Raw genomic sequence first — 21,244 nt, forward strand, 5'->3', positions numbered from 1 at the left:
AAGCCTCCTAGTCGCAGTCAGCAGCGCGAAGGCGATCTTTTCAGCCTTCGTGTACCGCGTCTCGGCATCCCGGAGGACTCGGCTGGTGTAGTACACGGGCTTCTGAAGTTTTGCCTCTTCCCGAACCAGTACTGCGCTGACTGCGGTTGGGGAGACCGCCAGGTAAAGGTAGAGCATCTCCCCCTCTTGCGGCTTGGACAGCAGGGGAGGAGACGCCATGTACTCCTTGAGCTGGTCGAACGCCACTTGACATTCAGCCGTCCAGAGGAAGTCTTTCGGGCGCTTCAACACCTTGAAGAACGGTTGGCAGCGTTCGGCCGATTTTGCCACAAATCGTCCGAGCGCGGCGACCCTCCCAGCGAGCTCCTGAACCTCCTTCACTTTGGTCGGAGGGGACATATCTTGGATGGCCTTGATTTTGTCCGGGTTGGCCTCGATCCCCCGCTGGTTGACAATGAAGCCGAGGAACCTCCCGGCCGAAGCACCAAAGGCGCACTTCGCTGGGTTTAGCTTCATACGAAACTTCCGCAAGGTGGCGAAGGTCTCCTCCAGATCCGCAATGTGCTGATCCGCATGGCGGCTCTTTACCAGCATATCGTCCACGTACACCTCCATGTTCCGGCCGATCTGCTCCTTGAAGATTTTATTGACGAGGCGCTGGTAAGTAGCGCCAGCGTTCTTCAGACCGAAGGGCATTACCTTGTAACAGTACAGCCCCCTGTCTGTTATGAAGGCCGTTTTCTCCTCGTCCTGTGGAGCCATCATTATTTGGTTGTAGCCGGAGAAGGCGTCCATGAAAGACAGCAGCTGATATCCGGAAGTCGCGTCGACCAGTTGGTCTATTCGCGGGAGCGGAAAGCTATCCTTGGGGCACGCCTTGTTCAGGTCGGTGTAGTCGACGCACATCCTCCACTTCCCGCTCGCCTTCCGGACAAGTACGACGTTTGCCAGCCACTCGGGGTAGCTCACTTCCCTTATGAAACCTGCCTCCAAGAGTTTGTCTACCTCCTGGTCGACCACCCGGATCCGATCCGGGGCACAGTGTCTCTTCTTTTGCTTTACTGGTCGGTGGGTCGGGTCGACGTTGAGGGCGTGAGAAATGACCTCCGGGTCGATCCCAGGTACATCGGCCGCCGACCAGGCAAACACATCAGCATTGGCTCGGAGGAATTCCACTAACCGGAGCCGAGCTTCCAAGTCGAGGTTGGCACCGACCCGGACCGTGCGGTCCGGGCGGCCTTCTTCGAGGGGAACTTCGATTACGCCCTCGGCCGGCTCCCCGTGCCGCAAGGCCACTTCGTCTCTGGCGTCAAGGGACTCGACGCTTAGGGCCTCCATGGGCTTCTTCCCTTTGAGAGTTGCTAGGAAACACTGCCGTGCGGTTGGTTGGTCACCTCGGACCTCTCCAATCCCGGCCGCCGTGGGGAACCGCATGAGCAAATGGTAGGTAGAAACCACCGCGCGAAGGGCGTTCAGTCCGGGTCGTCCGAGGATAGCGTTGTAGGCCGAGGGGACACGGACGACCAAGAACCCGAGTCGCACCGTGGCTTCTGCGGGTGCAACGCCCGCAGTCACAGGCAGCTCAATGACACCTTCGGCCGAGATAGCGTCTCCAGTGAATCCTATGAGGGGGGTGGATGTTTTGTGCAACAATTGTCGGGACAAGCTCATCTTTTGGAAGGCCTCGTAATACAAAATATCAGCTGAGCTTCCACTATCCACAAGAACACGCCTTACATCATAGTTCGCCATAGTGAGAGAGATCACCATGGCGTCATCGTGGGGAGTCTGAACCCCCTTTACATCTTCATCACAAAATGTGATTACATTTCCGACCCGCTGCCTCTTCGCGACGGCCACTCCTGATGCTTCCGCCGAGCCCCCTGCGTTCCTCACGGGCCGAGAGCAGCCCCCAGTGATGGTGTGGATCACTCCCGCAACGGGTCGATTCTGCTCCCGCGGCTCCTGAGGGGCCGGGTCGACCGGACGCGGGCCTGCCGGGGGACGTCGGTCGTTTACATATCGACCGAGACGCCCTCGGCGAATGAGAGCCTCGATCTCGTCCCGAAGCTGGAAGCAGTCTTCGGTATCGTGGCCGTGGTCTCGGTGGTACTCACAGTACGCCCGAGAAGGCCTCCTCCCAGGGATCTTCTTCATCTGCCTCGGGACCGGGAGGTCCTCCCGCCCCTTGACCTCCATGAGGATCTGGGCCCGGGGGGCCAGGAGTGGGGTGTACCGGTTGAAGCGTCGGTGCGGAGAACGAGGGCGTGTGGCGCCGTGGTTCCTTGCTGGTGACGGGCTTCTGCGCCGGCGTTGAGGCGTCGGGCTCCTCCTCTGGGGTGCCTCTTTTCGCCTTTTCTTCCCGGGCTTTAGAGGGGCCTCGGCGGCCTCCTTGTTCCGGCGGGATGCTGCCTCCTCGGCGTCTGCATACTGGTTTGCCCGAGATAACAGCTCCGGGAAGCTCCGCGGCAGGCGTTTGTCCAGGGAGAAGGTGAGTCTGCCCTTCCGGAAGCCACGCTTCAGGGCTGAGAGAGCCACTTCCTGGCTCAGGTTCCGGACCTCCAGTGTAGCCTTGTTGAAGCGGGTGAGATAATCCCGCAGGCTTTCTCCCTCGTTTTGCCGGACATCAAAGAGGGAGTCGGAGATCAGTCGCCGCCTGCTACTGACGGCGAAATGGCTGATGAAGAAGCGGGTGAACTGGTCGAAGGACTGGATGGAGTTAGCCTCCAGGCCGGCGAACCATGCCCTTGCCGGGCCACGGAGGGTCGCCGGGAAGGCCTTGCAGAGGAGCGGATCCGATGCTCCATGGAGGAGCATAAGAGTCCTGAAACTCTCCACGTGGTCCCGCGGGTCCGCCGCCCCGTCGTAGGGTTCGATCGCCGGCATTTTGAACCCCGGCGGGTTCGGGGTCCGCAGGATCCTCGAGGCAAGCGCCGGCTGGGAGGAGATCTCCAAGTCAGCGAAGGGATCTTTGGAGTGGCCCTTCAGGACCTGGAGTTGTCTGTGGAGATCGTCCACCCGCCGGTCCAGGGAGCGCGACCGGTGGGTGGGGGACAAGGAGCGGCGCGAGGGGGACCGACTGGAGTGCGGGCCCCTCGAGGACTGGGGTGTCTGAGAACGCGCCCGGGTCCGCCTCTCGTACCCCGCACAGCTCCGATGAGAAGGTCCTGGCAGAATGGACCGCACTCGAGAATCCTCCTCGCGCCGGCGCTCCTCTCCGTGGGAGAGGAAGGAGCGCGAGGAAGAGGCGAGTGCTCGGGGGGCAGCGGCTCCTGAGCCCGTTGCGGCACCCGAGAGATCACACCCTGCAGATTCTGCACTGCCTCCGCGAGGGTGCGAACCTGCTGGGCTAGCTGGTCGAACTGAGCAGCTTCGACCGTCTGAATGGGAGAAGGGGCGGTGGAGTGCTGCTGAGAGTGCGTTGGGGACGCAGCAGCCTCTCGGCCGGAGGCGCGAGAGGCTCCGCGACCGGAAGCATTGGAAGCTCCACGACCACGTCGCCGTGCCATTACGATCGTTCTAAGATTCGGCCCTCCTTCTAGTGCCAACTGTTGCTGGTGGTCCAAACCGAGAACGATTGGCACTGCGGTGTGAACGGGGTTCCGTCTGAGTTATCTTGGTTGGTGTTGGCTGCGCTCCACCTTCCGCCAAGAAACCTGCAAACAAGCCTTGCACCACCACCAGGGTGGTGATGGCCCTCCGACGGTCAAGTCAGAGGAGATTGGAGGAGGAGGAGAGGTGATAATCGCAAGTAAGAGAGTGCTCTGGGAGATATTGCTCACCTCCCCCCTTTCTCCCCCCAGCCGCATATATACCTGGCTGGGGGGTCTCTCAGGGGGGTTCGTTATCGTGGGGCACGATGGTGTGGCCACTGACATGGCCGTTACAGGGCGTCGTGGAGCAGCACCGGGTACGGCCACGTCAGGGCATAGTGGGGCTCCGCTTTGTACGGCTGATGCAGGAGATCGTGGAGCAGCATCAGATACAGCCGTTGCAGGGAGTAGTGGAGCAGGAGGCCGCGGCGTGCCTCTGGGGAATAGCCTGTCGTTATCAAGAGATCTCCGACTCGGGGTCGGAGCGCTGGATCAAGGGGCAGCCGACTCGGGGTCGGGCTGCGGAGCCGAGGATATCCGACTCGGGGTCGGATTGCTGGATCAAAGGGCAGCCGACTCGGGGTCGGGCTGCGGAGCCGAGGATATCCGACTCGGGGTCGGATTGCTGAATCAAAGGGCAGCCGACTCGGGGTCGGGCTGCGGAGCCGAGGATATCCGACTCGGGGTCGGATTGCTGGATCAAAGGGCAGCCGACTCGGGGTCGGGCTGCGGAGCCGAGGATATCCGACTCGGGGTCGGATTGCTGGATCAAAGGGCAGCCGTAGTCTTCCTGGGCGCGCGTGCCGGTCACGTGGGGCATGGCGGCTTATTTCCCCCGTAACACTAGAGATCACACATGAAGGAACTAATCAAGTCAAAGAGTTAAAAATAAATATATTAGTACATAAGTATGAATTGTTTAAAATGGAATCCACTGAGTCAATAACTGAAATGTTCACTTGATTCACTGAAATCATAAATGGACTAAAGAGTTTGGGAAAGTCTTATGCTAACTCTGAACTAGTGCGAAAAATTCTCAGGTCTCTAACAAAGTTTGGGAGGCCAAAGTAACTGCAATACAAGAAGCAAAGGATCTCAATACACTGCAATTGGAAGAACTTTTAGGATCACTCATGACCTATGAGCTGACTAGAAACAAAACTCAGAAGAGGAGGTTAAGAAAAGGAAGGCCATTGCCTTGAAATCCACAGCTCCAAAGCAGAAAACTGCATAAGAAGAGTCCAATGATGAGGAGGAATATGATGAAGAAGGAATGGCAATGCTTGCAAGAAAATTCAGAAAATTTATGAAAGGTAAAAAGAAATTCCATAAAAGAAAACCTTTCATAAGAGGTAGCTCAATCCAGAAAAAGAAAAAAGAAAAAGAAAAGAAAAAAGAAGTGCCAATATGCTATGAGTGTAACAAGCCCGGGCACTTCAAGATAGATTGCCCGGAATTGAAATGAATGGCAAGAAAACTTAAAAAGAGGAACCTCATGGTTGAATGGAGTGAAAGCGAAGAGTCAAGTTCGGAAGAGAAAGATCAACAAGAGACGGCTCAAATCTGCTACATGGCCAATGACGATGAGGTAGATTTTGAACTTGAATGTGATTTTTCGGTAGAAGAGTTACATGATACATTTTTAGAACTGATGGAAGAACACAAGAAGCTAATTCATAAAAATAAAGTTCTAAAAGATGAAAATCAATCTCTTATCAAAGATAAGCTGAAACTATCTAATAACTATGAAACTTTAAGTAGGAGGTTCACAAATGAAACCAAGAATCTAATTGCTAAAAATATCAAGCTAAAAGAAGATGCAGAAAAATATAAATTCTTAGTGGACAAGTTTACACTTAGTTCAACTAAATTAAATATGATTCTTGATAGTCAAAAAGCTGTATATGATAAGACTGGTTTGGGATATAAAACAAATAGGAAGCAAAAATACTTAAAGAACATATTTGTGAAAGCCAAAACTGAAAATATAACTTGTCATTGCTGCAATAAAGTAGGACACAAAGCATATGAATGCAATCTTAGAAAGCCTAACTATAACAAATTGAGTGATAAAAGTAAGCTAAAGTTCAAGAAAATTTGGGTTCCAAAAGGAACATCAAGTACTAACCTTAAAGGACCCAACATGGTTGGGTACCTAAAGCACATTCTTGACTTTGATTGCAGGAGTGTCTTACAGCTAATAAGAGGGATAAACGATGGTATCTAAATAGCGGCTGTTCAAGACACATGACAGATGACATAGAATAATTTGTCACTTTGGAATCTAAGGAGGGTGGAGTGGTAACCTATGGAGACAATGGAAAAGGACTTATCATTGGAAAGGATAAAATCTATATTACTCCATCCACATTTATAGAAAATGTTTTATTAGTTGATGGTCTGAAACATAACTTGCTTAGCATAAGTCAATTTTGTGATAAAGGTCTTAAAGTCAAATTTGAAGCTTCAGTATGCATAATTACAAATCCAAAAGATAATAGCATTGTACTTATGGGACATAGGCATGGAAATATTTATATGGTAGATTTTCATGATTTAGGCAAGAAAAATGGATTATGCTTAATTACTAATGAAGAAAGGAAAGATGAAACAAGTTGGTTTTGGCACCGTAGACTAGGACATGCTAGTATGGACTTAATATCAAAACTAGTCAAAAAGGATCTGATAAAAGATGTGCCGAAATTAATTTTTGAAAAAGACAATCTGTGGACCATGCTCATTGGGAAAGCAAACAAAATCATTTTTTAAATCAAAGAATATAGTATCAACCACTAGGCCCTTTGAACTCATACACATGGATCTATTTGGGCCTACTAGAACTGCAAGTCTAGGAGAAAAAAAGTATGGACTAGTCATAGTAGATGATTTCTCAAGATACACATGGGTTTCATTTCTTGCACATAAGAGTGAAGCATTTTCAGCATTCTTGAAATATTATAAAAATATCATAACTGAAAAGAAGCTCACCTTAATTGCAATTCGAAGTGATCATAGAACTGAATTTGAAATCAACACTTTGAAGAATTTTGTAATGAAAATGGTATCTCCTATCAATTTTCAGCACCTAGAACGCCTCAACAAAATGGGGTTGTTGAAAGAAAAAATAGGACCTTGGTAGAGATGGCACGCACGATGTTGTGTGAGTCAAATCTTCCAAAGTACTTTTGGGCTGAAGCTGTAAGTACTGCTTGCCATATTTTAAATCGTGTTTTAATAAGACCTATAACCAAGAAAACTTCTTATGAACTTTGGAAGAATAGGAAGCCAACTGCTAAATATCTTAGAGTATTTGGATGTAGATGTTTCATTTTAAACAATGGCAAGGAGGATTTAAGTAAATTTGATGCCAAGTCAGATGAAGGTATCTTTTTAGGATACTCTACATCTAGTAGGGCATACAGAGTATTCAACAAAAGAACACTTGTAGTTGAAGAGTCAATTCATATCATTTTTGATGAGTCTGATGGCGAGTCTCCTATGAGAGAAAATACTTCTAATGATGATGCAGGAATTCTTGAGTTCGAAAAATTGAATCTTAATGACGTACCAAATCAAGATAAAGAAGATGATCATGTACCATCACACTCTCAAGACCTGCAAAAGGGATGGAGGTACGCATATGGGCATCCTAAAGACTTAATCATTGGTGATCCATCTCAAGGGGTAAGAACTCGATCCTCTTTTAGAAATATAAATGACTATCTTGCTTTTGTTTCATAAATAGAACCTAAGAATTATGAAAAAGCTGAAAAAGACGTAAATTGGATAAATGCTATGTAAGAAGAATTAAATCAATTCAAAAGAAGCAATGTATGGACATTAACTGAGAGACCAAAGCATAATTCTGTAATTGGAACAAAATGGATCTTTAGAAATAATTAGATGAAAATGGGGTAGTTATAAGAAATAAAGCTAGACTTGTAGCTAAGGGATACAATCAAGAAGGGATAGATTTTGAGAAAACATTTGCTTCCGTAGCCAGATTAGAAGCTATTAGATTACTTCTAGCTTTTGCATGCTTCATGGATTTCAAATTGTATCAAATGGATGTAAAAAGTGCCTTCTTAAATGGTTATATAGAGGAAGAAGTATATGTAGAGCAACCTCCTGGTTTTAAGAATCATGAATTGCCAAATCATGTGTTTAGATTACATAAGGCATTATATGCATTGAAACAAGCACCTAGGGCTTGGTATGATCGATTAAGCAAATTTCTGCTAAATAATGATTTCAGTAGAGGAAATGTAGATAAAACACTCTTTCTCAAAAGAAAAGACAAAAATTTGCTAGTAGTACAAATATATGTAGATGACATAATCTTTGATGCCACTAATGATAATCTTTGCAAAGAGTTTGCTAAATTAATGCAAGGAGAATTCGAGATGAGTATGATGGGAGAACTAAATTTCTTTCTTGGATTACAAATCAAGCAAACTAAGGAAGGCATCTTTATTCATCGAACTAAGTACACAAAGAAAATACTAAAGAAGTTTGGGAATGAAAATCACAAGGGGATAGGCACTCCTATGAACCCCACTAGTAAATTAGACAAAGATGAAAAAGAAAAAGATATAGATATGAAGCTCTATAGAGGATTAATTGGATCTTTGCTTTACCTAACTGTCAGTAGGCCAGACATAGTATTTAGTGTAGGAATATGTGCTAGATGCCAATCAAATCTTAAGGAATCACATCTAAATGCTGTCAAAAGAATCCTTAGATATTTGAGAGGAACCACAAACATAGGATTATGATACTCTAGAGACTCCTGTACTGATTTGCTTGCATATTCTGATGCTGATTTTGCTGGATGCAAATTAGATAGGAAAAGCACCAGTGGAACATGTCAATTCTTAAGAAATAACTTAGTATCATGGTTTAGCAAAAAGCAGAGTTCAGTAGCATTATCAACGGCTGAGGCAGATATATAGCTGCCGGGAGTTGCTGTGCTCAAGTACTATGGCTCAAGCAACAACTAGAGGACTATGGAATTAAATTAGACAACATTCCTATAAAGTGTGATAACACTAGTGCCATTAACCTTACCAAAAATCCGGTTCAGCACTCTAAAGCCAAGCACATTGAAATAAGGTATCATTTCATTAGAGATCATGTGCAAAATGGGAACATATGTATTGAACATGTATGTACTGAGAAACAATTAGCTGACATATTCACAAAACCTTTAAGTGAAGATAGATTTTGCATGCTTAGGAGGGAATTAGGCATATGTGATCCCTTTGATTGAGAGAAAATGGAAGGAACAAGTTGCCTCATGATACTCCTCTCTTATTTTGAAAATCCCATGAAACATGAGTAAAATTATTCATCTCTAGATTTCTTACTCACATATAAATGTCCCACAAAGATTTGGCAAGGATCGGAAGAAAGGAAGAATTAAAAATTTTTTTTTTTTTTTTTGGGCTGAACTGGGGCCGACCCGAGCCAGAATGGGGTCGACCCCACGTTGAGTCGACCCTAGCAGAAACTGGGGTCGACCCAACGACGGGACCCCACTTTTAAAAGGAGGACCCGTGAGCTATTCTAGGGCACTGTTTCATCTTGTCCTCTTCCTAAAATCCTATTTTTCACTCTCCAATCTCTTCCAATCATCTCCAAACAGTAGAAGATTGCTTCCCCAAGCCGTTGGGTCAAGACCTAAGGAAGCATTTGGTGAAAATGGGACCCAAGCGAGCCGTTGCTAAGAAATCCGGGAGAGTTTCACGGCCTACCCTCGTAGATAGACATGCTAGAGATTCTTCTACAGTGCCCCCACAAGGTGAGACACGTGTAGAGCCTCCTCCTCCTCCCTTCTCTTCAGTTCAACTTGCAAAATATGCGGGGAGACCGGTTACCACGGGAAGAAGGATCCACTCCGAATTTTTGGATCAAGAAGGGTTCCGTTTGGGGGATTGGATCCGAAGGCAAGGATGGGAGTATCTTTGCTTCCTAGATTTGGTGACCTACCCGGGCTTGGTTCGTGAGTTCTATGCCTTTCTAAAAGTTGGACCGGGAGGGCTTGTGTCTGAAGTTTGAGGAGTAAGGGTTAGGGTCTCGGAAGAAAGTTTGAGTGAGTTGCTTCATCTCCTCTGCGAAGGTGCAACTCCAGAAAGACCGGAAAGCAAGTTAAGAGCTCTACAGTTGATCTTTGAGAGAGATGATTTTGATTACTCCGAAACTGTGATAGCTAGCTCTCTATCAGCTGAGATGAGGTTGTTGCACAACTTCATAGGTCGGATTTTGTTTTCGAAGAGTGGAAGATTTGATCACATATCTGAGCGAGATTTGGTCATTATGGAGCACGTTATTCAGGGCATTCTCCTGAACCTCCCAGCTATGATGATCAAGCAGATGAGAGAGGCTATATGCAAATCGAGAGTTTCTCTGCCCTATGGTATGATACTCACCCTGGTCTTCCGACAGCATGACATATCTGTGGAGGAAGAGATCTCCAGGCATCTATTATTCACTGACACTTACACTGCACGGTCCCTAGTTCGCATGGGTTATGAGAAGGTGAACGGGCAATGGGTGCGTGCAGGAGCAGGGATACATGCACAGGAGGGTGATGCACCAAAGGTTGGAGACCCCATCCCTGAGGCTGAGGTACCTGAGGGTCATCCTACGGTACCTTCAGAGGCTGGCCCGTCGTCATCCATACCCACGGGGTGCATAGAGGAGTTTTGGAGTAGGATGACTGAGCTTGTGTCAGCTTAGGTGAGGGCTCTCTCTGACGGATTGACGAACAGGATGGACATTATGACTGCTGAGATTAGAAACCTTAGAGAGCAGGTGGGAGCATTACAAAGATAGAGGCTCATGGTCCATCTGTGCCCTGAGCAGCTGAGTCGGAGGTTTCGACACAGAGTCATCCAGCTCAGCGAGGTCCATGCCAAACTCAGTCCCATCAGGCTCGACCTCCCCTCGCCACTTATACTAGGAGGATGAGGACTAGATCACAGCCCTTAGATACCCCCTAGGCTGATGTTAGCATTATGATTAGTGCCTAGGATTTATCTAGCTCTCATATGTATTTTGCTTTGTTGATGTACTTTGCACTTTGATTGAAGAACATTGTATTTTTGGCATTAATGTACTATAATGTTCCATTTTGATCAATGAAACTTGAATGTTTATTATTTACTGCCTCTACTTATCTATTGCCATACACTTGTTTGATGATAACAAAAAGGGGGAGAAGTAAGGAAAGAAAGAAGTTGCAATAAGTTGTAACAATGAAAATTTTAAAGTCTAAATTTTTAATCAAAATTTCAGAATTTGGCACATACCTTTCATGCCTCGATACATAACCTGAAACTCTTGCTTTATGTCAAATTTTTGAAGTTTCATCCTTAACCAAATATAAAAGAACGGGGGAGAAAATCAAAAGTTCAAATTGGCAATATTTGGATGAAAAAGGGGAGACTTCACTTTGAAATTTGAAAAGCTGAAATTCAGCAACTTGAGCTCTTCTAAAACAAATTTTCTAATTTTAAGATAAGTGTCAATCTGCTCATATTCAATATTTTGTAATCATAAAAAAGGGGGAGATTGAGGATGATAGTGTTATTTTGATGATTAACACAACCATTGAGGAAATATCTAATTAAGTACTACAAGTTAACATGATACATCATTACTGAGTTCGACACTCTCGATACATTAGAAGAATGAGATCAAGATGTCTTTCAATGATTAATAATGAGATAAAATTTGTGATAAAAAAGGGATAGTGAATTCTAAATTCTAATTCAGCAAAGTTTCAATTGAAACGTACTCTTAAGGGCAAAATAATAATTTTCATTATTAAGAGTATGTAGCACTACCATGGCATACATTCAAAATTGCTTGAAGTATATTTCATTGATTGTATGGATGAGTCTAACTTTAAGATACAGCAAAGTGTGGAATGAGTCGACGCCAACAAAGGTGGAGTCGACCCTGGCACATCAAGCACACCTCAGCGAAAATGGCACGGATGAACAGTAGTGGAGTCGACCCCAAGTATGCTTGAGTCGACCCTAGCTTCAAGCCTAAAGAAAATAAGTCTCTGGAATTTACTGAGAGGGCCGACCCCAACTTTTCTTGAGCCGACCCCAGGAATGCTTGAGTCGACCCCAATGGAGTCGACCCCAACTATACATGAGTCGACCCCAAGGCTATGTCATTCAAAACTGTGTCTCTGGAATCCTTGAGAGGGTCGACCCCAATGGAACTTGAGTCGACCCCACTGTAGCTTGAGTCGACCCCAAAAAGAGTTGAGTCGACCCCATTTGAAAACAGCTGAAATACAAGGTTCTGTGATTCCTGAGAGGGTCGAGCAGGAGTCGATCCCAGTGAAAGTTGGGTCGACCCCACTGGAAGTTGAGTCGATCCCAAGTCTGATGAACAGTGATTTGAGTCGACCCTAGGAGAGTTTGGATCGACCCCAGCACGGGCAGAAGCATAACGGCTAGTTCTGCAGAAGTACTTTTTGACCTCCCAACGGCTAGTAACGGATAGTTTTTCAAATCTAACCAATGGGAAGTAACCTAAACATGTGGGAAAGTATTTATAATGACACTATTCATCAGAACAAGTGATCTTGTGCATGAAAATCAAAGTTCACTCAAGAAAGAAAAAGCCCTAGTGTTCTTCATCAAGGTGCTTCATTCAAGAGTTAAAAGGAAGTGGTTGAGCAGATCAAAAGAGGCATTAAGAGCTCCACCAACCCTTGAAGAGTGAAGCATTCCTTGACAAAGAAGAGAAGAACCATATCAAAGCGATAACTATATTCTAACTCTTCTTTGTAGCTTATATTGGTTATATCTGCTCATTTGGAGTTTCAACCTTCTTCTTCTTCTTAAAATCTTGTAAGGTTTGTTGGTGAGCCCGTAAAACCAACGGTGTAGGTTTGTTGGTGAACCCATAAAACCAACGGTGAAGGTTTGTTTGTGAGCCCGTAAAACCAACATAGGTTTTTGGTGATCCCGGAAAACCAAGTGTAAAGGTTTTTGGATTGTGAGCCGGAAAACAATCCAACTGTAATCCGCGAGATTATAGTGAATTACCAAGGGGTCGCTTGGAGAGTGGACGTAGGTGCATAGGAGAGCACCGAACCACTATACTTCTTGTTGTTTGTATTGTGTATTGTTCTAAATCACTTACTCATCAATTAACATAATTAAGGAATCGAAAATTAACAAAAACCAATTCACCCCCCCCCCCCCCCCCCTCTTGGCTTGTCACCTTGGGCAACAAAATGTCTCTTTGTCATCATGTCTAATGGGGGCTAGTTCATTTATATTTCCACTAAAACTACCTTTACTTGCTAAACAAAGCAATTTGTTGTTGGAATAGATTTCTATGGTATGGATTATCAATAGAATAGAATGTATTGATTGGGGCAGTCATTTGCTTTGTTCAAAGATTTAAAAATGGTGAATTAAGGAATATAGAGTTCCATCCTAAACATCATACTTTCAACAGTTAGTATTGGCTTGCATATCTTGGCCTTAGGTGTACTTTGTCTCATTTTATTATTCTTTTGAGGAAATGGTTTTTGTTTGATGAGTATTACCTACTTACTAAAAATTTATGAGCAAAAAGTATATATTGAGGTAGATTTTGGATCACACACTAGACACAACTCATTGTGTTGGGAGTCACAACCAGGGGTGTGCAGCAAGTCTGCATATAATACAAGGAATTGTCACGAGGCAAATAAAGGGCAGTATCCAAGGGAGCCTAAGCTAGCAAGGATGAAGCATGGTCAAGAAATTTGGAGGAGTGGAGAAGCTATGTATTTAGAGCAAAGGGGGGCTTAGAGAGGTTAGGTAAGGCCTAAAAAGAAGCATGAGGCGAGGGTGGCTTATTATGTGGGAAGCCTAGGGAAGAGATGCTTGTATTGGGAAACGGGGGTTTTGTGGGTCGTAAAAGATGGGAGGAGCCTAGAAAGTGGTGAAGTTTATAAGCACGATTAGCCGCACCACCCCGAACCAGGCAATTCGGGATATACCAAATCGAACTGATGGGGAATCAGGATGGTTTGCCCTATCAGCTCAGGACAAAGGCTGATCGTTCGATTAAACACTCCCCCGTTTGATTAAGGTCCAGTTTAGTAAAAAAAATCACCCCTGGCTTGGTTAAAAGCCCGAATCATTCGAGAACACCACACCCGCCCCCCTCCCATATGGTGTCACCGGCAAGTGTCCCCCGCCTCTCTCTAGGGTTTTCCTTAGCCCTCCCACTTCCTCCCTCCCTCCCTCCTTCCTTCCCTCTCACTCTCACTCTCCCTCTTCCTCCCTCTCTCTCTCTCTCTCTACGCTAGGGTTAGGGTTAGGATTTAACCCTCGGCCCTCCTCTTTCCTCCCTCCTGTACCCTCTCCCTCCTTTACCCTCTCCCTCTCTTTCTCTTTTTCTCCCTTTTCCTATTTTCGGTATGCCTCAAAATGACATGGCATAGACCTGTACTAAGCCGAATCGATCATCGGCCTATACATCCTTGGGTACTAGTTTAGCGAATCTTAGTTATGAAAGTATAGAGGGTCTAAACTCCAAGGAATAGTATAGAGGATTTCAAAGAAGGAAAGAGATTTGTGCTTGTTTGAGGTTGATAGATGGGTGGGACCTTACGACGGGGCCAATGTGCTTTAATGCTATGAAACCTATGATTGATGGAATTCAATAATTATCATCCTTATAACCATAAGGTCTTAAGAGCCGACAAATCTTGATTTTACTATTTTTTTGAATTATTATGCAATTTCCATTTTGACAATTTCCCTGCACTGCAAATGTCTAATGGGGCCTTAAAAGGTTTCTAAGAGCTAAATTATTGAGCCTCAAGCAGTCTAAATATATGGTGCTTGCATTGTTGTAACAAAATTATTTGTTATCCAAAAATATAGTTCATTTACATACTCTTTTACTATACCAAACAATGCTTAGTCACTCGCCTTTTGTTGGAAGTTCGAGTTTTTTTGATACGCATCCAGATTATGTATTTTTCTGGGTGGGGGGGAATATTTGTTGTTTAGTTGGAGGTGCTAAGGAGTGATGGTGACATGAGCTTGTGGTATGATTCTAGCTGAACTAATGGTGTAGCAGTTGTGACATGATTTGAAACTTTAGTCATGGGCCAAGTCAAGGTGGTACTTAGGCTTGTTGGGACCCACACACAACAGTGAACATGCACGTCATGCATGTACATTCATGCATGCTTGTAGTGGGCTGCAAACATGAAAGATGCAAGAGGAAATAATATTTGATGGATGATCGTGCTCCTGTCAACCTTGAATTTTTTAGGATCAATGCTTTTGCAATACTAAGGGTGAGCCTTGGCGCAATGGTAAAGTTGCTCCATTGGGATTTAGGTATCACGGATTCAAAGCAAGAAAACAACCTTTTCGCATACGGGAGTAAGGCCGCGCATGTCTAACCTTCCCCAGACACCTAGTGGTGAGTGCCTCATGCACTTGGTCACCCTTTTTTAGTACTTTTGTAATGCTCTTAATAGGTTCAAGAGAGCGGTGTTTAGAATTCGGCTTGGTCAATCAAGTTGACTTGTTTGACACATCACCTACTAGCTATGGCTAGTTAGGTTAAGCCGAAACCTGTTTTCAGTCAAAAACTGTTCAAACCATATAACTTGGTAATTCAGCTGTTGAAACCGTCTAGGTTACTAGTTAATTTGACCTATCCCGTTGAATGGAAGAAATTAGAAAAAATAAAAAAGAAAAAAACAACAAACACTAACCGCTTATTCTACTCCTAGACATTGATTCCATGATCTCTCTTCATCTTCCTAATTGAAGTAGTGGAAGCCATGAAATAACTGATGCTCGACCAGTCCTGGGGATTATTCTCTTCCTTTCTTGGTCTTCTATTTGATTTAGGCAGGAATTAAGGGGTTTAAGACAATACTGGATGGGTTAGATGTAGCAGGACTAAACAGGTGTTCAGGGCTTTAGCAGGGTTAAAGGGCTCTTAAGTAGTGGTGCTGGGAGGAGGTGGGTCCAAAGGGTGTTGAAGCCAATGATGAAGAGAGGTTGAGTGCTTGAGGCAGCAACAAAAGGGGAGTTGAGGCAGCGATAGAGGAGAGTTGAGGCAGCAAGACAAGAAGGTGTCGAGGTAGTGATGGAGAGGACTGCACATGTTGCCATAGTGGGGAGCATAGAGAGCTTGAGATGAGAAATAGAGAATGAAGCAGCGGGCAATGTGCATTAAGTGAAGAGAGGATCAATTTATGGGTCTAAAGGATAAATTACTTGATGGATGGATGATCCCATAAACTAATGAAATATTTAGATTTAGATTTTTTTTTGTTGTATCTTTTTGAGGTTTTTCAATGAATACCCTCCTAAATATCGAATTTTGCATGAATACCCTTCCAAAATTGATATTTGCATGTATACCCTCGTAAAATACTTGTTTTACCATTCTACCCTTTTTTATTTTTGTTTTTGCATATGTACCCATCCTATTTAACGACGTTAAAAAATTAACGATTTCAAATTAAAATGACTAAATTATCCTTAATGGATAAACATGAAAATAGATCGCGATCTCGATAGCAGAGTAAGAAGATAGGGACAATAGTATAATTTTAAAATTTTATTTTAATTGATATAAAAATTATTTTTCTTAATACCGTTAGAACAACCGTTATATTACGGGCATTTGTACAATAACAGAGTTTTACGAGGGTATACATGCAAATATCAATTTTGGAAGGATATTCATGCAAAATCCAATATTTAGAAGGGTATCCATGCAAAAAATCCTATTTTTTTATATGCTGATTGCACTCTCACTTTTGTCTGATGGTCCTTTTTTTTCCATGAAACATAAGTTTATGAGTCTTAGAGGGGTGCACTTTAAAGCCGGAGTGCCTTTAAAGAGGAGAACCACAGCCAAACATCCTGTATATGTGCCTCAGGCTTTGGATGAAAACATCCAGTTATGTTGGGGCATTTTGTTTTACATGTGCATATATAAAGAAACCCCATACCGTGAAGTTTCAGCTCTTGATCATTTGTTCCATTTCTTTGCATAGGTTGGATTTGATTTTGTGGAATGCAATTTTTTACAGTCCTATATATATCTAAGTATGTTCTTCAGTTTATTAATGAATGGACGCACACCTTTTTAAATAGGTACAGTGTTGGTAGGAGATCCCTCCATATTGAACCACCTGAGTTATGGCGTGTAACCCATCTTTGTGATTGCCCCTGAAGTTTCTTAGTTATATGTATACCATTTAAGCAAACAGCAAAAAAGTTTTGTTTTATTTGACTTGATTATAAGTCTGTAACTTCTTACTTGGCTTCGACATGTGAATGTTACTATACTGTCCGTGCAGAACACTTGTGGCCTTAGCATGAGTAGAAGCTTCTTTGTGTTACTCCCCTTCACTTTCTTGTAACCATAAGTAAAAACATTTATTCACAGACCATTCTGATTTCATCCATGTTTTGCTAAGGTACGAAGGACAGCGTGACATGTTATATAATCAGACATTTAACCTTGACCAAGTTTCTTTTGCTGCGGAGGGTCTTAAAGATGCTCAACAAACTGTATGTCTTGGAAGCTTCTGTGAAGGTTATGAAAAGGATTTGTGTTATCAAATATATTTATTTGTTCATGGTTCTGATGATTGCAGATGTCAGCACTGAAGTCTGCAAATAAGGAGTTGAAAGGAATGATGAAAACTGTGAAGATTGAAGACATAGATGTATATTTATTATCTTTCTTGTTTCTTTTAGTTAAACTCCAAAAGTTACATATGATATAAGTTTTTCCAAGTTTAGTTTGGCCGATATTATTACCAGCTACATGTATTTTTTTCATAATATCTGATATTTTTGTTCTGGAACATGCAGAGTATGCAAGATGAGATGATGGATCTGATGGATACGAGTACAGAAATACAAGAATCTCTTGGTAGAAGCTACAATGTCCCTGACGACATTGATGAGGATGAACTTATGGGTGGTGAGATAAAAGTCCACATTTGTCATCTTGGCATTATTTCATTACATATTTGTGTTGCTTTGATTCATCTTGGAATTGTTTCCTAACATATTTCTATGTTGCCTTGATTTTTACTGCCTAGTCATAAATGTATATATCCTGTTTCTTTGACCCATCATTTTTTTTGTTGCTTTTAATTATCCATGCAGAGCTAGATGCTTTGGAAGCTGATATGGGAGCAGAGACCGAATCCGATGCTGTCCCTTCTTATCTTCAACCAGATAAGGAACCTGATTTGGATGCGGAACTCAACTTGCCTGCAGCGCCAACTAGCCATTCAGCAGTACCACCCAACAGACAGCACCCCCAGGTATGTCTGTTTACGACATAGCATAATCATGAGTCAAAATACATAAAATATGAATCTGCATTCTCTCCTATAAAGTACAGGAAGCTGGGTAACCTTAAAGTGTAGATAAATCTTCATGAATATGGGAAACATTTGTGAATTGTCTTGTATCTTAGCAAGATTAAGATGTCATCTGTAGGGAGATGCTTTTAGTCTGTGGTGTCTGAGTCAGGGCTTAAATATGTAATTTTTAATTTTCAGTCATATTGTTGTTTTACGAAAGAACTGCTAGATGTTTCTTCAGATCTTGGAATCCATGTGTTCACATAGCATCATGTTGTAGTATAATCCCTGAACATGATGTGAAGAATCATTTTTTATGCTCATCTCATCAACCCAATAGTGTATTGATCATTGTCCTGAAAACTGGCATGGACCATGTGAAAGAACATAACATATTGCTAATTGGTTTGATATAACCAAAATTTTCTAGGCAGGAACGCTTACAATGACTCGGTTTTTTCTTTGAAGTGTTCGATGCATCATGCATCATCCATGGATGTACGTGTAGTACGGATGAGTGTGAAGAAAGCCATTAGGTACCTTTTTGGGGTCAGCAGTCTGTGTTGACCATTAGCTCCTATTCGTCAAAACAGAACAAATAGTAACACATTTTTCCCGAAATACTTTCTTTCAATTTTTGTGTTTCCTTCATTTCTCTCATTTTTCAGTCATGCTGTACAAACCTCATATTTCCCATCTATGGGCCATATCTTGCATTGCAATATCATCAACCATTCCCGCTCACTTACCTCCTTCATTGGTAGCACATTGGATGTTCCTCACTTTATTGCTAGAGTATCGTTGTGGGTTCACTATCTTGAGATGATATAAATATGTGCATCAATAACCAAAGTTGATCTCAATGACGGATAGATGAAAAACTGGTTGAAGAGTTGGAAAAATATAAGGGCCTATTTAAGTATTCCTGCAGGAATCATGGAGAGAGAGGGGGCATAGGGGAAAGGAAGAAGGGAGGAGAGGGTGAAGGATCAGCGATGATGAGCAGGAAGAAAAAAGACCCATGAAGGTCTTTTTCCCCTTCTGCAGGATTCCAGCCAGGGGATTGATATGGACCATTCCCAAATGCTCTTTCCCAATCCATGAATCCAGCAGGAAACCCAGTCTAATTCTGCTAGAGTACCCAATGATTGAGGATATCATTCTATAGGACTTGGCCTTTTATATGATAGGGATGCAAATGGGCCAGGCTAGCTAATTAGGTCAGTTTCAAGTTTTGTGTTGTTGTATTGTTAGGTCTTCATGAACAAACTGAAAAGCAGCCTGAAGATTTTATGAGTCGTACAAAAGGATCAATATGTTTTCATCATGAAATGGTATTATCAGGTGTTGTTGTTCTTGTTGTCATTATTATCATCATTATATATTAGGGTCCGTAGGAAAGATAACAAGTTATAAAATTTTCCAGGTTTCCAGATACAAAGGGGTTTTAAAATTTTATTTGTTTCTTTTCTACCTAATAATCCAGAGGATAGAGTTAGAGTTCCCTCGTATAGTTCATGAAGACATAATCAAAAATTCAGTCAAAAATGTGGAATATGCAAAATTTTCAGACATGGAGGATACATGTTTGTCAGAAATGACTTTAAATAATACCTCTGCATTATTTGAACTTTAGAAAGAAAATTTGACAGTTCACATTCCTGAGCCTAGGCTATTGTAGCAGATTTAAATAATTGATAGAATTTAGGTCTGCATATGAAAGCCTTCATGGTATCCCTATCATCGAGGGTGTCTATATGTTATAACAGTTTGGCCTTGTGGATACAGAATTGCAGGTGTAATAGGACTTCTACCCTGTTGATCTTTGAGTTGGTAGTTGGATGTCACAACCCAGTTATGGCTTGTATGGTTGAGAGTCAATATTGAATCTAATACTCTTTGGAAGGTGAAATTTAGGAGCTCTCCTGTGGTTGTTGAAGACTCGAAGTTTATTATTATTTAATTGCATGCTATTTCAATCTAAGAGGAGATTATTTGCAAAAAAAAAAAAAAGGAGCTGAACTTTCTTCTCATCTTTCTTAAGGATGTATAATGAAATCTTATACTAATAAAGCAAACACTTTGGGGCCATGTACACTTTGGAAATTCAATGCATCTTCCATGTTTGCATTATAAAATATGTATATTTTATGAGTAAATATCTGTACTATCATTTTTATGGAAATAATCCTACCTATCATTGCAAAAGGCAATTGAGGTTCCACATCAGAAGTCCCTCAATTACATGCTTTTGCTTGTTTACTGCTGCTTTGGTACCATTCATAGGTCATTGATAAATATGCTAAACCTTTTTATTTTAATTTAAGATACATGCTGAAACTCATTCATATTCTCTGATACAGGCGGAGGATGAATTAGGCTTGCCATCTGTGCCTCAAGCATCTGTAAGGAGTTAGAGAGTGAGCTGCTTGCTGAATGTAAAATTCACATCCGGTACAGGGTTAGTATAACCTCTGGATTTGGGAGATTACTCACTGTATCTACTAAAAATTGGGAGACTGTTGCTTTGTTTTTCTTATTATTGAAATACATGCAGCTAAAAGTAGGGGGAGTTTGGACTTGAGTTTATGATATAAATACTATCAGCCATGGTGAAGACTTCAGTGCATCAATAATAATTAAACAACCTTTTCCTTGTGCAAATCCATGACTAGTTTGTTTGGGCAAAGAAAATGGAAGATCAGATATGGTTCTAAAAGATTTGATGAATTAGTGAAATTGATGTTTCTGTAGATAATTTCTAATACTACATGTAGGTTGGGAGCAGATGTGGCCATCAGAATCAGTGGAACTGGTAAATTGTTATTGTGGTTTTGCATTTATGTTAAAGAACTGATCCCTGGGGACTGTATTTTGGAAGCTGACTGTTTAGCTTACTGGCGTAAGGTACAAGAGGCCAACATTCTTCCCGTGGAGGCATTCTAGCATTCTTTTCAGTGTATGATATAAGTGGATCCTGCATAACAAACCCACTTAATTATTGATTTTGAAAAAAAATGATTTGATTGATTTTTTTTTTCTTTTTTGTGCAAAACAATATATATTTAGGCCCCTCCTCCATCTAAATGCGAGGTAGGGATGGCCTAGACAAATCTATATCTGATATTCAAAAGATACCTACACACACACACAAATGTGTATAGAGGTAGATTAGGATCTAATCAAGTGGATCTCTACTCAGATCTGGTCAAATTTAAATTGAATGATGAAAATTTTACATTGATGACCCGACTGTTGAAACAAA

General features: G+C 42.9%; 1 protein-coding gene across 1 annotated transcript in view; it reads left to right on the forward strand.

Moving 5' to 3' along the window:
* LOC103697427 (vacuolar protein sorting-associated protein 60.2-like) overlaps positions 1-20,643 on the forward strand; it is a 35,353-nt gene extending 14,710 nt beyond the window's left edge. Inside the window, exons 3-7 of the mRNA XM_039121167.3 lie at positions 17,077-17,170; positions 17,257-17,328; positions 17,477-17,588; positions 17,777-17,937; positions 20,343-20,643. Coding sequence (XP_038977095.1) covers positions 17,077-17,170; positions 17,257-17,328; positions 17,477-17,588; positions 17,777-17,937; positions 20,343-20,396 — 493 coding nt within the window. The 3' untranslated portion in view covers positions 20,397-20,643. The remainder of the gene's footprint in view (positions 1-17,076; positions 17,171-17,256; positions 17,329-17,476; positions 17,589-17,776; positions 17,938-20,342) is intronic.
* The last annotated feature ends 601 nt before the right edge of the window (positions 20,644-21,244 follow it).

This window comes from Phoenix dactylifera, chromosome 13 (genome assembly GCF_051530095.1).
Source record: "Phoenix dactylifera cultivar Ajwa chromosome 13, Ajwa_hap1_PhDact_Kaust_v1.1, whole genome shotgun sequence".
NCBI lineage: Eukaryota > Viridiplantae > Streptophyta > Magnoliopsida > Arecales > Arecaceae > Phoenix > Phoenix dactylifera.